This window comes from Biomphalaria glabrata, chromosome 11 (genome assembly GCF_947242115.1).
Source record: "Biomphalaria glabrata chromosome 11, xgBioGlab47.1, whole genome shotgun sequence".
Taxonomy (NCBI): domain Eukaryota; kingdom Metazoa; phylum Mollusca; class Gastropoda; family Planorbidae; genus Biomphalaria; species Biomphalaria glabrata.
In genome coordinates, this window is record NC_074721.1 from 20,705,949 (window position 1) to 20,723,406 (window position 17,458).

At 33.5% G+C, this 17,458-nt stretch overlaps 1 protein-coding gene across 1 annotated transcript; it reads right to left on the reverse strand.

Moving 5' to 3' along the window:
• Window positions 1–3,316: 3,316 nt before the first annotated feature.
• LOC106068861 (glycerol-3-phosphate dehydrogenase [NAD(+)], cytoplasmic-like) lies at window positions 3,317–15,375 on the reverse strand. The gene is made up of 10 exons (XM_056003887.1): window positions 15,329–15,375; window positions 14,346–14,479; window positions 11,096–11,276; window positions 10,215–10,355; window positions 9,069–9,210; window positions 8,671–8,783; window positions 8,429–8,549; window positions 8,135–8,244; window positions 6,873–6,979; window positions 3,317–6,322 (listed from the first exon to the last, which is right to left on the reverse strand). The coding sequence occupies exons 1-10, from the start codon at window positions 15,347–15,349 to the stop codon at window positions 6,226–6,228; spliced, it is 1,167 nt and encodes a 388-aa protein (XP_055859862.1). The 5' UTR covers window positions 15,350–15,375; the 3' UTR covers window positions 3,317–6,225.
• Between the last annotated feature and the right edge of the window lie 2,083 nt (window positions 15,376–17,458).

Here is a 17,458-nt window from a genome sequence, read left to right on the forward strand (position 1 = left end):
AGCGGGGTCTCAAACTGTTCCCAGAACACGAGGCCATCTACTAGGGACTGGTTTTGCTACCTGTTATTCGCCAATATTCGCTTCCACTAACGGACGGTTGGACCAGGTTGGGGTCAAGGGAGTTAGAATTCCTCCGCTATCCACCTCCTCCAAGTGTACACAAAGGTTTGAGAACCTTTTATGAACCTATGACGGGAAAAGCTTTTGGCCGAGCCGACGAGGTGAACAATTTCATATTCCTATACTGTACCATGGCGTTCCGTAGAGGAACCATCACCGCCCTTATTGGGAACGGACAGAGGTAATAAGTCTGTCTCTCATCCTCACCACGCGCAAGTACACTGGCTGAGTATAGTGTGCTAGTCTACTGGAGGGTGTGATCGTTCTGGTTCTTAGCCTATCTGCTTCTCCGAGCAAACATTTCTACAGAGGCTCCACCCTGAGCCGACGGGAGCTGAAATCCTTCGTCCGCTATCCACCTCGTTGAGATGCCCAAAAAGGTTCGACGAGATAAATCCCTTATATGAACCTTTGACCCGGGATAGTAGGCCTATGAGGAATTGTCTCTTTACCGACCCCTCTGTCTGGAGCCCCGCAATCAACTAGATGATCATTTAATCACATCCGTTTGTTCACGGTTCACGGTACCTTTAGCTAACGCAAAGGGTTCCCCCTACCCATGCGAGGCCGGAGGCCGAGCCCACACTTCATAATCCTATAATGTACAATTGCGTTTCGAGGGAGGGCCATCACCACCGTATGATCCCCGTTGGGGAACGGTGCAATGGGTGTGGACAGGGTAGCAAGCCTTTCTCACATCCCCACCAAGTGTAAGTACACTGGCTAGAGCATGTCTGGAGTAGCTCACTGGTAGCCATGTTTGCTCACGTACTTAGACTTTCCGCTTCCCCGGGCGGACGTTTCCACAGAGGTACCACGCTGAGGAGATGGGAGTATTTCCTCCGTCCGCTATCCCCAAAACTTCTGATGGAGACAGGGGCGACTTAAGTCACACAAAGTACAGTACGTAAGGATATACTTGCAAACGATTAGTTATTAGTAATGAAACTAATTTATATGCTTAAGAAATTCATTGGTTTTAGCATTAGAAATTATTTTTGAAATAAAAGAAACGTTTTGGCTTTTAAAGAATATTTGTAAATATCGGTCGTGTAATGAATGTGTCAAGACACCTAGTATACTCGTGGGAGATAAGGTAGAACTACTTTTTGCTAGGTTCAAAGTTCTTACAGATTACCCAGCTATATGTATTAAACTATTGTTGTACCAAAACAAGGTCAATAAAACCTCAGGGGAAAAAACTTGACAAGCGTATCTCAAAGTTTCCTTCAGTTAACTAATGCTAGCAACAAGCTACAAAGAAAGAGTTAAAACATTTGGGAGTCACTGTGTTGAAGGACAAAAGATACAGGATTAAAATGGTTGCCTAGATCTAGGTCAAAGTGTGATCTGATGGATGAACAAAATGTCCTTTCGTGTTGTACATAGGGAAAAACATTTAGGGTTCAAACTGAACGAAGTGTTTCAATGTTTGTCCAGATGACACAATAACATAGTGACAAACATAGTTATAAGCATTTGTTAAGAGCGTATACAACTCTTGTCCACAAATAGAGCTCCATTCTCACTAGTTTGGACAGAGGCTTAAAAAGGGGAGACGGGGGTGAGAACGCACATGAAAAGTAGCAGTATGGAAACAAGCTGAACATTTGAATCCTAACTCAAGATTTGAATCCTAACTCAAGCTTGATCTCAGCAACGTGTGAATCACATGATTAACTCCTTTCTTCGAATACTGACGAAACAAACCAAAAAACAACAACACCATTATCACAACAATACTTGCATTTATTTGTTGTATAATGTAAATATAGAAAAAAAGGTATTTCAGATACGATCACAAAAAAAAAAAAGTTTAAATTAAGGGCCTTAGTAAAGGGCCCCCATCTATTATGTACACAAAAATATTGCAGACTAAACAGAGAATAAGATTAGGATGAATAATAATGTTTGTGTAATGTACAATTATCATCTCATAAATGCATCAAAACATTTCTTATCTAGGTAATAATGGTAACCAGATGGGATGACAACTGGTTTGTTAGTATAAACATGTCTGTGTAACAATGGTGACAACTAGTTTGTTAGTATAAACATGTCTGTGTAACAATGGTGACAACTGGTTTTAGACATGTCTAGGTAGCAGCACTTACAAGCTGGTTTTACTAGTGTGGGCATGTCATTAGAAGATCTGCTAAAGATGGTCTATATCAACCATCAGAGAGATGGCAACATAAAAGTGTTGAGAACCTCTGCTCAAAATGACACTGTTTATACAAATATCTGTGTTTAGACAATTGTGCTGCTTGACATAGTGCATTAAATAAATTACTGTACAGTAGACATTTTCCAATGGGCATTTCAATTTAGCTCTATGTTTACTCTTAATAAGTAATTTGTTTTTTTGTAACATTTATTGTCCTCCATTCCTACACTAGACCTGTTGATCTCAATATTCTCAATAACCTTATCTCTAGAATACAATCAATCAGCTTCACACCCAGGCAACAGCAATGAGTTTACAGTACATTCATCTAGTGTTCTCTGTCTACATTGGGTGTTTCTTTTTATATGACCTGATTGAGCACACAGTTACAGGGGATCTAAAAGTGTACAGATTTTAACTACAGTAACATGTTTTGATCTTTTCAGGAATGTCCTTTGAAACGTTGAACAATAAAATATGACAGTCATTTGTTTGAGCTAATACAAAAGGACTTTGGACATAAACATTAAAAAAAAAAAAGTTCCTGCAATAAAATGTTGACAGGAAATTTGAAGAAGAAAAAATTTTAAAAAATCAAAAAAATCCAAGAAGCTAAAAGTTTGATAATAGAGATAAGATGAGAACAAAAATCACTGCTACTGGTATTATGAAAGTAATCCATAGCAAGTATAAACTCTGGTTCAGTGAGAGTTGTGAGCTACTGGTATTATGAAAGTAGTCCGTAGCAAGTATAAACTCTGGTTCAGTGAGAGTTGTGAGTTACTGGTATTATGAATTAATCCAAAGCAAGTATAAACTCTGGTTCAGTGAGAGTTGTGAGTTACTGGTATTATGAATTAATCCAAAGCAAGTATAAACTCTGGTTCAGTGAGAGAGTTGTGAGGTACTGGTATTATGAAAGTAATCCAAAGCAAGTATAAACTCTGGTTCAGAGAGAGTTGTGAGTTACTGGTATTATGAATTAATCCAAAGCAAGTATAAACTCTGGTTCAGTGAGAGAGTTGTGAGGTACTGGTATTATGAAAGTAATCCAAAGCAAGTATTAACTCTGGTTCAGTGAGAGAGTTGTGAGGTACTGGTATTATGAAAGTAATCCATATCTAGCATAAAATCTGATTCAGTGAGAGAGTTGTGACCTTTGTGACCATTTCAATCCAGTATGTTATTTTATTTGATGGCACTTTATCACTAATTAAAACCAAATCTAATTGTCAGTGTAATGTAAGATAGTAAAAAATTAATGTAGACAATCTAACTTGAAATAACCAAAGGTCTAGCTACACACATAAAGATATTATACAGCTAAAGATCTACATCAACAAAACAATTATTTTTCCATTACAAATCATGATTTGTATCCCTAAGAATGGAAATCAACTTTTTTTTTTTATCATCTTCTCATTAAGTGAAACTGTCCACTCTTATTTTAAAGGATAGGATAATATAAGATCTAAACAGAATTGAATTGAAAAACATAACCTTGGAAATATCTAAATAGTAATTACAAATACATACAAAGATTTTTTTCTGCAATGTGTCACTGCTAAAGGACTCTAAGTGATATCATTTCTGAAAATTGCATTAACTCAACATGTAAAGGAAAGTACAATTAAAAAAACAAACAAACAAACAAGAAAAAAAAAAACTGATATCAAAAGAACTCTTCATGACTAGAAGATAAAAAAAAAACAATATAAAATTCAAATTTTATAAAATGTCAAAGTTGGACAAAAAAAGTGTTTTATGCTTTATATTGAAAAATACTTAATAACTTGGGCAGGTGAAACATTTCTGAAATATGAAGCAGTTTCTGGAGGCTTTCAAATGGAAAGGCTTGTACCAAAGATATAACAGAAATAATGAAATATGTAGAACTATAAAATCCATCTAAAGATTTTTTTTTTTTTTTAAATAGATGAATGTTCAGATATTACTTAACAGCTCAGGGAATGAGGAGGGTATACATTTGTTACAAGGAAAGGGGGGGGGGTGGTGTTTGAAGATTTGTTACATAGCAAAACAAAAATATTTAAATGAAATAACAGGTACAGTGATCCCTTGACTTTCACAGAAGGTCTATACCACGAGCTAATGTTTAGCGTCAGGTAAGATCCAAACATCCCCTAGTCTGTTCTAGTGAATTGAAATTTTAAAACATCATTTCCTCAGCGGTATCTAAGATTTTAATATTTTAACCTTTTTTTAAAATGAAAACAATTAGCCTTATGAACATTACATCTTAAAATATTTATAAAAATATTTTCTGTCAATCCATATCACCAAATGTTTAAACATGATCTTCAATTATTTGAATGCAACTTGTTCAAACTAGATCAAGAAGCTGTTGGATTGATTGTTGCAAAGTCAATAAAAGAAAAGTAAACATAACTGAAACCAAAAGTGGAATGAAACACAAAAGAGAAAGCTCATTTCCTTTTAATGCTTTTCAAAAGACATGATTGATTCTTGAGTTATTCTAGTTACTTAGAATAATATATGTACAAATGTTATCAGACAAAATGCATCAGTTTTTTTAAATGATCAATTCTCTAGTTAGTTACTTAGTTATAAAAACATACTTCATATTCATGTGTTATCAGATAAAATGCTTTTGTTCAGCTTCTAATGCTGTCACACATGTTTTCATAAAGTAAGACAAATGCACAATAAACTGAATGCCCCTGGATGGTATGCTATGCTATAAAAACAAGGGATAGAGAAAAGATGACCACAAACTTAGGAAGAGATCAGTGTGAACCAGGGTGAGGGAAGTAGTCCCACTGTAGGGAAGGAGAAGATATCAATACTCACCAATATCAATCTCTTGAGGTAATTATTAAATTAAATGATTAATCTAATAACGATAGAATGCTGCATTTTCAGTAGACTAGTAACGCAGAACAATGCAATAGGAAGTTACCAGCAAGTTTTAAACTTTCATATGATCTCATGTTTATCCAGAGCAAGAACATAAATTGTGTTCATTAAAAAAAAAAAAAAAAAAAATAGGATGTGTATAGCTTTCTCATTTTTAAAATGAAAGTGTCAATACCACAGTGTTTATAAAGATATTTTATTTTTTGTTTGAAAGGAATTAAAAAGTATATTTTTTAAAGCCTATTGTTCTATTTGTTGTTGTTTTTTTCATTATAATATTTTTTAAGCTACTTTTTGCTTAGGAGTTTAAAGGGCACAACTTTTTACAAATGGATAAAGTAGCTGGATTTAAAAATGGATAAAGTAGCTATTAGGTTAACAGCATCCTAAATTAGACCATAAATGATTGATTTAACTTTTGTCAGAACCAATTAATAACAATGGCTTTGTGAGTTTCAGTGACATGTAACACAGTAATAGTATATGTTACAGCTATTCAGAGACAACATCCTAGAGAAAATGATCTTAATGAGACCAAAAGGTATTAAGCTTTTAGCTTTTCACATCCTATGATGGAATCCCAGCCAGTAATCAACTTAAAGACACCACATAAAAAAAGGTGGATTGGCTGCCACTCTGGATGAAAATAAAAAAATGCCATTTGATTATGACAGACTATGTAAGTCATGATGGGGAGGGGAAGTACTTTTAAAAAAAAATGAAACCAAAAAAAAAAAGTTTATCTTGTAAGTTAAGATGTGGACACGCAAGTTTCTGGCCAAAAAAAACCCTTATAAATCTGTTGCTTTATATCATTTGTATAGACCCCCTTAAAACAATTGTTTCACACAAATAAATGTCTTAATGGAAAACTACCCTGTACCTAACTAAAAAATGACTGAAATAACAAAACATGTTTATGTGAAAAGCTTCTTCAAAGGTTTCAATGCAACTGATAATGATGTTTTTGACTTGAGCAATAGAATGACTTGATTCCTCACAACTCCTTCCTAACTAGAGACTGTTGGGATGACATTCAACTACTTATGTTCTGGATGATTTTTCAGACATACCAAAAGATCTCCCACTTGCTGTTCTCCTATACAAATTTTATGAACAGCCGTAAAAAGTGGAAATCTGTGGATTAAGCAAGACAATATAATCAATTTTTAAAAATTTAAATTTGTGGATTTAAGCAAGACAATCTTGTTACATTTTTTTTTTAATAATTCAAATATTTATGATTAAATACATTTCTGGGAATTTGTAAGACAATCATTTCATTTTTTCAATTTAAAAGACTTCTTAAATATATGTATCAAATTTACTTTATTAGATACTTTATTAGATACTGTAATAATTTACAATGTCAAATATTTTCAAATGATAACTTTTTATTTTTATTATAGTAGCAAGATTAAAAAGAGACATTTTGATTTAACAATGATGTCTAAATGCTTTTTTCTAATAATTTTGATAAGAAAGCATTTTGCCATGTTTCTAAATAAAAAAAAAACTTTCAAATTACACTGACTCTGCTTCAAAAGCTTTTTTTGGCCTAACCTCCCTAAGGCACATAAGACAAAATTGATCAAAAGAATTATTACATTTAATTATTTACTTATAAATACATTTATTTATTATTTATTAATTTTGTTAAAATTTAATTAAAAAAAAAAGTACTCACTGATCTTCCATATTTTTAGCCTTCAACATGTGGTTGACTTCTGCAGCCGTGGGTGGACCTTGAAGTAACTGACCATTAAGTATCTCTTTCTCTAGTACATCTAATGGCTGAATGATACAAAGATACAATAAAATAGTATTCCTGGCTTATCCAACAGAGCCTCTCTATGATTTGTATGAATGTATACAAGATTAAATAACTAACAGAAACAGGTTTGTTTCAATGAGGAGATCAAAGAGAAGTCTACACAAAATTATCTAAAAACAAAAAATAATGTTTGATGTCAGTTGATGAAATTTGGAAAGTACTTTCTGTTCAATTGATCCTAAATGTCTAACATTGAAATAATCCAAATATGTACACATTAGAGCCATAAATATTTGTGAACAAAATGAAGAGGACTCTAATAGAATCTTGTGTACACAAGTGTAAAGCTAAATGGGGGGAAACAAAAGACCTGGAACAAGTCAACAATAAAAAAAGTAATCCATAAATTATAGAAACACTCAAGAGAATACAAATAGAAAGTGGTACTATAACTAAGATACATTTGATGATGTATTCAGAATTACACTAGCACCAGAATGCACTGAAGACATCTTAAAAAAGATCACAAATGACATGAGCCCAACTAAACACATCTCCAAATGTTTGACCAAACATGAAAAAAAAATATTAACGCTGATAAAAAATTTAAATGAAAAGAATTGAATCTTTTAAAAGATCTCAAGACTTTTCAAATTGCTTTTTAAATGGAAATTGCAGAATGTTATTTAGCTGAAGCTAGCACACATGTGTCATGAACAAAACTTCTGTCATTATATGTATATGTTTTCATTCATCTAATCAACAAAACTTCTGTCATTAGTATGTATAAGTATTTTCATTCAGCAAGCAAATAAAGTGTCTACATAAGTAAAAAAAAAAAAACAAAGATGGAACATGTGTTTCTGATAAACAAAAGTGATACAAAATGAAGGCTGCAGCACAACAAGAACAGAAAAGTATTGGATCTTGAAAAGCCTTCTCTCTGCAAGAATTCATTACCTTCTGAGGATGGAACATGGGAATGCAACAAATCTTTTGAAGGCAACAAATTTGTTTCTGTTGTTTTTGTAAAGAAATAAAAATAATTGTGATCACCTTCTGTATGATTGAAATCCCTAAAAACATCAGTTGGTTTCAAAACCAATTCAAATAGGAATGAATAGCTTAAAAGCGTGATAAGAAGGATCTAGCATTAGTAAATAACAGTCTCTTACTCTTCCAGTCCTGGCAAAAGCCTCTGCTACTTTTCGATTCCTGCCTCCATAGCAGGTAGTGATGAGGTCAGCTATTCCACAACTTTCAAAAAATGTTTGTAGCTTTGAGCCTATATGTCAGTAACAAAACACATAAAAATGACTGGTTTAATCAAGAAAGAAATATGTCCAATTTTTCATAATCATTGAACTTCAGTTTGAATTTGAAGTTTTCAATATAACTGTTAAAAACGTAATCATGTTACTAGCTAATTGTTTGTATCAAGCTTTATTTGAAAAAGGAAAGTAACATACCAGGGTAAAACAGCTCACAGAAGCGAATCATTTCCATCAGACCTAATCTTATCACAGCAGCCTTTGTATTGTCACCATATCCTAATCCATCGCTGAAGCCAGCTGCTGTGGCCACAACATTCTATTGGTGTGGAAAAAGTCAAATCATTTTATACAATGTAAAGAAACAATAGATATTCTACACTATTACATTCTAGAAGTGAACAAAAAGTTTTTAGTACCAATTTCACTAAGATACTTACTTTCAATGCACCACATACTTCTACAGTTAAGACATCTTCAACTACTACAATTCGAAAATAGCTCGTCTCAAAGACAGACTTAAGACTCTGACCAAGCTGGTAATCTGAACAACCTAAAATCAAATCAATTTTTTTTTGTTTCTCACTAATAAGAAATTATAAACATTCTCAGAACAAACATCAAATTATGGATGATCTAATAATACAGATTATTTACAACACACACACTTTAACAGATATGCATAACTAGTAAAAAACTTGAAAGTAGCTAGTCTCATAACTGATTGAAGAAAGCAACAAAGCTGTAAAACATTGTGAAAACAAACAAATGTTTCGTTATTGCTGGAAGTATAGTAATGATCTAGTAATACAGATTAATGTGTACACAATATGTTTACCAATAGTAGCTTCACAGTAGTGTTCTAAGGCCACTTCATTTGCAATGTTAGCACCCATCAATACAGCAGTGCGGATATTTAGAATAGAGCTAATGACAGTAGATATCAGTAGTATGCCTCCTCCCTCCGCAACTTCAAAGCCCTGAAATAAAGGAAGAGGATAGAAAGATAGAAACAGACCTATACAATCTAAAAGATCCAATTATGACCAACACTTTTTTACTGAAGGTTATCTAAATAGAATGTGTAAAGACTACATTATCTAAATAGAATGTGTAAAGACTAGATTATCTAAAAAGCGTGTGTAAAGACTATGTTATCTAAATAAAGCTTGTAAAGACTAGGTTATCTAAAGGTTTTCTAAAGATATATACAAGGCTTAGAGTTTGAAGATTTAGAGGAGTGCAGTATTTCAAGTGGCTACACAGCCCAGCTGCGACCTACATATTTTGCCACACCCAATGCAGATGTTTTTGAATTGGCCAATCGTGGTGACTTAAAAAAGAAATTGCTGAATTCCATTTCAGTTAATTATGTAAAATTAATTCTATTAAATTTTTTCTTTTAAAAAAAGTTGTATTACATATTAATTACACTGCATGACCTTTACTGCACACAAAACGCATGCAAGGCACAATTGTTTGTACATTGAGATGAGAGGAGAAAGCTATTTGCAGATGCTATATATCTGGGTCCAGGCAGTCTGAGCATTCTAAAATAGATAATTGCTTATATACTGGTATTGTAACAACTATAAAGAATTAATGTGTTTGAAAATCAAAACATGCTTGAGTTTTTGGAAAAAGGATCAGAAGACATTTTCGGAATTCCAAAAATTTTCAGAAAATTCCCATCACTGTAAATAGTGTGATTTACTAAAGACTGGGTTCTCTAAATATTCAGCTTTACTAAATACTAGATTATCTAAATAGTGTGATTGTGAAAAGACTAGGTTATCTAAATAGTGTGATTGTGAAAAGACTAGGGGTGTGGTTGTGAAAAGACTGGTTTATCTAAATAGTGTGATTGTGAAAAGACAGGGTTATCTAAATAGTGTGATTGTGAAAAGACTGGGTTATCTAAATAGTGTGATTGTGCAAAGACTAGGTTATCTAAATAATGTTTCTGCAAAGACTATAGACTCACTTTAATTAATGTTACAGCTACACAATCAGGTTTAACATGTCCTTTCAACTTCTCACAAACACCTCTAACAAACTGATGAGGTAACACAAATATTAAAATATCAGCACCTGCAGAAGCCTCTATAACATCTGTTACTGCCACCTGAGAGAATGTAGAGTGAAATTAGTATAATTCAAACAACATTATTCAAATAACAATTTATTTCAAAAGATCAATTCATTTTCCACAGCCAGTTCTTAACAGTTTTCATGAATTATTAAGGTGTTTTTTTTTCTTAAGTGTGCATGTACATTTATATTTGCTTAAGTGTGCATGTACATTTATATTTGCTAGTTGTCAATTAAACATACAAATAAATGAAAAACAACAAAAAAAAAAAAAGATTTAAACCGATGTAGCCCCAAAGATAGATGAATATACACTGCATTCACTTTAAGATTTGTTTCATTCCCCAGACCCCAATAGATGTTAGTAGAACTAAAAAAACAACAACAACAAATGTATCACATATTTGAACAATTTGGTTAAAAAAAATTATCTTAAATTATATAAAGGCAGATATGCCTATATCTAACAACTAGAATTCAATTATCTTCTCAGTTGTAAAAACAAAATTACTCTTTTAAAAATGTAACCAAATATTAAAAATACATTTTATACTATTATATCAACTGATTATAATGTATTTTAAAAGACACTTAAAACTGAGTTAGATTCAAAGTACTAAAAAAAAAAGTTTTGTATTTCAAAAACTTGGCTAAAGATAACAAGGGACCTAAAAAAAAACTTATCTATTTAGGTTATCATGTGTTAACGCTACCTCACAACAGACATAATTCACTGTGCACCAGACTTGAGCTGCAAGAGAAAAAAGATCTTACCACTTTCTCTGGTAACTGTATTCCTTTCAAATACTTGACATTTTCATGTCTTGTATTGATGATGTGTGACAACTTCTCTCCATCCACTATTTCTTCAAATACCCACATGTTGATTGTTGGGTCAAACTCTGAGGGCAAATTCAAAGAAGTGGTGCCCACAATTTTGGCAATAACTGTACCCCTAGAATTGAAAGAGTGAACATTTTCTTGTAATAAGGTTCACAAAAAAGTTTAAGAGATAAACAATGCCTTATGTTTAAGAAAGTCTCATTTACACACAATGATTTCTTCAGTGATACACAAAATGTTTGATTTATAAAACATGATGTGTGGCTAGCATAAACTACTTGGCTACCTATCAGGGGGACTCGAGCTGACTAGTGTTTGCTGAGCATCTAAAGGCAGCATGAAAATCTTCTCCCTGATACCCCAAAAGATCCACAAATGAGACTGGACTACAGCGCTCTGAGAATGCTTAAAAATGCCTATTAGATACAAAAGCTTATTAAAATCCCAAAATTGAAACAAAATTATGTAAATAGCTAGCTGATAATCAGCTATGGAAAAAAAATAATCATGTGGACTGAAAGAATGATGAAATGGTAAGAATAGATTTTAAGTGGATGGCTGCATGGTTGTGCAGTATGCATGCTGGACTTTCATTCTGTCATCTCAATGGTCCCAGGTTCATACCCTGGCAGCTGCCATCCCCTGTTGTCCTGCAGGAGGTTCAGAAGCCACTAGGACATAGATAACCTATAACTCAGAAGGAACGTCCGAAAAAATGTAAATTAAAACATTTTACAACATTTAATATAGATTCTAGGACTAGATTAGTCAAAAGTATAGGAGCAATAGGTACTATTATATTTTATAAGGTGACAAGAAGTCCTGACTTAGGTGTGACAGCCCCGCTTTGAACAATCAGTCATGCTTTCATAAAATGTCCAGGTGGGACAACCAATGTCCAGCTTTCATAAGTCAATCAATTTATTATAAAATCTTTGTTAATATTTTGACTAACAACTTGAATGAGCCAAAATACAATTGTACAAGAACTAAATGGGAATATAAAATTAACAAAGTAAAGAAGCAGGATAGTGATGCCCAGCTTTTGAGAGCATTCACGGATGCTTCGAGCCCACAATAAAGTAAAATTGTTTCCCTTGATGATACAATTTTTTGTGCCACCTTTTGCTGGAAGTGGATACACAGAATTTAGCAGAATTTTGGTATATGGAAAGGCCAGGTGGTTAGCGCTAAAAGTAAAAAAAGTAAAGTTCCCCTTTCAGACCTTGTGGTCTATAGGGCAGATGATGTAAAGGTTATCTGTTTCTGTGGCCTCCGGTTAACGAGGGTGTCAAGTGGCCAGCACAATGAACAACCACCTTTATTTTATCTCAACTAATGTCAGGTACCCATTAGAGTTTTGTGAACTCAGGGGGGCCCAAAGATCCCGAAATTAAAAAAAAAAACAGGATTCAAACCAGGGACCCCAGGTTCGGAAGCCAAGTGCTTTACTGCTCAGACTTTGTACCTCTGAAGAATACTGTGGAGATACTATTTAAATTATACCCTGTTTTAAAATCAAATTTTTTTTCACAAGAGAAGTGCCTCACCATAATCGAAAGCTTCTAAGCAAACTTGTGTGCCGAAATGCAGCTTCCTTTTGTACAAAACACTGCAGCAATATTCAATGCAGTAGTTCTGTTTATTGAGGGACAGAATGTCAGTGCTTTTGAAGTATCTTCTGCCATTGACAAATGGGTTTAGAAATGCACAGAAAGAAGCATGAAAACTTGAAAAGGTTTCTCCTCAAAGAAGTACTGATGTGACTCACTATTTGGATGACAATCTAAAACTTTAACGAAAATTGTGCAGTGTAACGGGTATTTCAGAGACAGAAGCAGCCTATTCAACTGGTTAATACTTTCAGATGGATCGCGAAAGACCCAGAAAGATCAGAAAGACAATCTGTCTTGGAAAATGTTTCAGAAAGCTTTCATTATTTAAATTATTGTGTGTGTAGGCCTACATTGTGTGTAGATTGTGATGTAATAACATCAAAGTTTTACATCCCATGATCATGTGTCCTGCTTTCACTCCCCAAAAATCTAGTCACCTTATATTACACTTTTAATTACAAGATACTAATTCTAAGACTAAGACAGATCTAGATGTATCTAGACTATATAGAATCTAGATGTAGTAGTCTATAGTTACACTAGAATTGACTAGATCTATAGCCACTATAGGTAATAGATCTAGATCTAGTTAAATCTAGTACTAGTCAATCTATTCTAGAATCTAGTAGATCTAGATCTACTACTGGCAAAAAAAAAAAAAAAAAAAAAAAAAAAAAAAAGTTATACATACTAAATTAGTAACTAATACATATTTTTCTAGAATTCTAGATCTAGTAAGTATATAATAATCTATATAGACAAGTATTAGATCTACATCTAGTATAGACAATAGTAAGCATTCATTAATTATTGTGACATTCACAAAGTCACATTCTTTTAATTTTATTCTATGAATAAAAAATGATTCCAGACTATTATAATTAATAATTATAAATGTACTTTATTTAGACCTGCCTCTAGAATTTTATCTAGAAAAAAAAAAATCTAAATCTAGATATAGATTCTCTACTTCTTTTTCTACTACTAGATCTAGATATAGATCAAGATCATTACAGATCTACTCTCTACTTGGGCTTTCAGTCCCTAGCTAGGGGTCTTAACTTAGTGAACTATTATTATAATTATTATATATTATATTAATTATATTATATATATAGTCTAGATCTAAATTATAATTATTAATAATATAGTTCTACTATGACTAGACTCTATAGTCTATAGATATAGAGTCTAGATCTGGATTATTGATTATATTATTTTATATTTTATATAATTAAGTTATTAACCTAGATATAGTCTAGAAAAAAAATAGATCTCTCATCTAGTCAAGTCTCCGACTCAACTCTAGTCTACTTAGTCTCTAGACTAGACTAAGACTAGTCTAGTAACTAAGTTAAGTAAGTGGCCAGTGGGGTAAGGTAAGGGAAAGGCACTAGCTAGTGACTAGACTAGTCATAGTGACAGTCTAGTCACTAGTGTTAGCTTAGACTACTTAAGAGAGTAGACAGTAGTTATTTTATAGTAGTAGTACTAAGTCTAACTAAGTAGTAGAATATTATTATAGATCTAGATGTATGATAATCTAGGCTGAATAAGAGACTTACCAGTTACCTGATCCTATAACACAGATTTTTTTAGGGGCCATGATGTTCGGTTTGATGTTATTTTGACCAACGTAAGATCTGTACTTCTGTTCATACGTTGGTCGACAAATGAAGCACAGGAAGCGAAGATTCAACTTTTATAACAACATAACGATATAATAAGGGGTTAAAGTTCATAGTCGTATCTATTTTAAGGCACAATGTCAAATAGGAACTAAACTAATATAGAATAGATCTACTTTAGCTTTATTATTTATGCTGCATATGAATTGAATCTTCTTCGTTCTTATTTTACATGTCGGAGGGTTCAGATCAGTATTCCTATATCTGAGTCTGAGATGAACTGCGCAATGGTTTCCAGATCAGGCAGTTCTCCGTATAGTTGTAGTTCTATAAGAATAATGACATTTCTTGACACTCTAGGTCTAGATCTAGATTCTAGATGCTGATATTTAAAATATTTTTGTAATACAAATTCATATTAATTTTTATTTATTTATTGAAATCGAACTGAAAGTTAACTATATTATATAACTACTATAATATATTATGGTATTAGTTTACCCCATTTTAGTATTTCTAATAGCTTTTGATCATATCTTAGCTTTATAATAGATTAGTCTAGATTCTAGATTATACTATAACATAATATTTAGTATATGGTCTAGCTAGATCTACATGTTATTGTTCCTTTTAACACGTCTGTGTCAGTGTAACGTTCTGTATAGCCTAGTATAGGCCTACATACATTGGTAGGTCCTATACATCTAGATTCTAGACTCTAAGAGAGAGAATTCTAGATCATCCTTATCTAGGTCTAGTCGTAGTCTATAAATCTAGAATTACGCGGTGCTTTAAATTTCTTTGGCGCTCAAATAAAAAAGTGTGCTGTTCATGTATTTAACTTAAACATTGTAAATTTGATTATTAGACTATAACACAACTAAAACTACATCTAGATAGCCTACACTACATGTCTATACCTTAAACCTGAAGATACACATTTTCCTTTACCTTTGAACTGTCTTAGATTAAGGTCACGAAGAAAGGTGCGTCAGGTGTTTTAGAAATTTTAGGCCTTTTTATTAACGCCCCCCCCCCCCCCCCGAAACCATCATATCGGACTACAGAGTCTAGATTTACTAGAATCTAGATCTACAAGATTGTTCCTTTAAAAAAAAAGATAAGCTTTTTTTGCTGTTCAATTGCCATTATTGTTTTCTTACACGTATAGGCCTATAATAATGACAGCGCGAACACAAGGTTCGAAGCAGGACGTTTTGGCGCCGCCGTTTTTGCCCCGCCGTTTTGGCGCGAAGGTCGTTTTGGCGCGAGCCGTTTTGGCGACGGGACGTTTTGGCGCGAAATACATTATGTACGTTTATTGTATTATTTCTTATAAAAGAATTATTCATATTTATGTTTTGCATGAGTGTTTGTGTTAAGACATATTTTTCACGTAGTAAATGTAAATGTGTGTTTGTTTTTCACATCATTTTCTTTAATAAACATTTTGGCTTGTGTATGTGTGTTTATTAAGAGGCACACTTTTATTTTCAAAAAAGTTTTTAAAGATATTACTTTAAAATTAAAAACAAAAATCGCGTGAGAGAGGGGGGGGGTGGAGGAAAGAGTATATACAAGGAGTGAAATATGAGCAGAACAGAGGGGGCGGGAAAGGTGTCACATGTAATGACCATTCCAAAGGAGATGATCGCCAGACGCTTGACCCCAACGACCAGTGCTCGGTGCTGGTCTTGTCCTCGTTTGTTTAACTCTACCTGCGTCAATGTGTCACCCAAATCACCCATACCCAATTCCTGAAAATATATTTTTTCACGTTATAGTTTGTACTGACCACATTCCGTGTCTTGATCTTTACTATGTGTGGAGTTATTGTCGTCATTCAGCGTAATAGAGCTTTAGATGTTAACATGGTTTTTGTTATATTAATGTGTGACACTTAGCTAGTTCGTATATTACACTAATGTCAAATAAAAAAACAAAATCTTTTGGAAAGAAATCCAAAAATGTCATCCAGTGCGATTATAGCATATAGCATGTCATTACCATTCAGGAATCTGACTTATTATAGGCCTATATTCATGAAATAAGCAAAACCTTTAAAATTGAAAAATAAAAACAATTCGCTGAACGGTGTTAGAATTCATACTATACATACAATATTATGGTAGAGTGAAATAAACATTGTTATAAAAGCTAAGTGCTTATTAAATTATCGTCAAATGAAATCTCGCGCCAAAACGTCCCGTCGCCAAAACGGCTCGCGCCAAAACGTCCCGTATCCAAAACGGCGGGGCCAAAACGTCACGTACCGCAAAAGGTTGTAGCGCTTTTACTGCCGGAACATTCCTTTTTTTTTCGTTTGAAATTTCAATAAATGGGTCACATTTTATTGATCTCCCGAACATAGGCCTACCTATTATTATTAATGTATGTGTTAGAATGAAACTAAACGGCCCGCTTGCTATTTCCTTCTCTCTCTCTCTCTCTCTCTCTCTCTCTCTCTCTCTCTCTCTCTGCCTGGAACATCCATATTGTAGTTGTTGTTGTTATTTTTTTTTATCTGCGCTTCGTAATTACTCCTACATTGATATTTGACTTAATTTGGAAAGACCTCCTTTATACATCCCACCCCCCCCCCCCACCCCCCGGCCACAAACACTCTCATGTGCTTTTGGCCTCTGAATTCTAGTATCATTTTTTACTTATCCGCCCCCCCCCCCCCCCAACTTTACCGCTGACAGCAAAAAAGTTAGTCCTACGTACGTAGCCTACAATTTCTGACTACTTCTGTTCAATTCTATATTTAGTTGCTTTTCGACCGTAACCACCACACACACATACACACCCGCTTTCACACTTTTCGTCCCTTTCTCATTTTAATGACAACCTTTTACTTTTTTTTTAAAAAAAGTATCCTCCACAGGGACGGACTGGGTGTCTAAATCGGCCCGGCCATTTCTATACAATCTGGCATATTAAATGATGGGCATCTACCTGTCCTCAAAATCAAAATGTATTGATAACAGCACGCACGTATGCAGTGAACTCTAGATACATACTTATAAGAAATGTATCGCTAAGTGTGA

Coding starts and splice junctions, on each gene's coding strand:
- LOC106068861 (XM_056003887.1), bottom strand. CDS start 15,349: ATGTGTATCTTCAGGTTTAAG. Junction 9,211..10,214: donor TAGCTGTAACATTAATTAAA/GTGAGTCTATAG, acceptor CCTTTATTTCAG/GGCTTTGAAGTTGCGGAGGG. Junction 6,980..8,134: donor CTTTTGCCAGGACTGGAAGA/GTAAGAGACTGT, acceptor TGTATCATTCAG/CCATTAGATGTACTAGAGAA.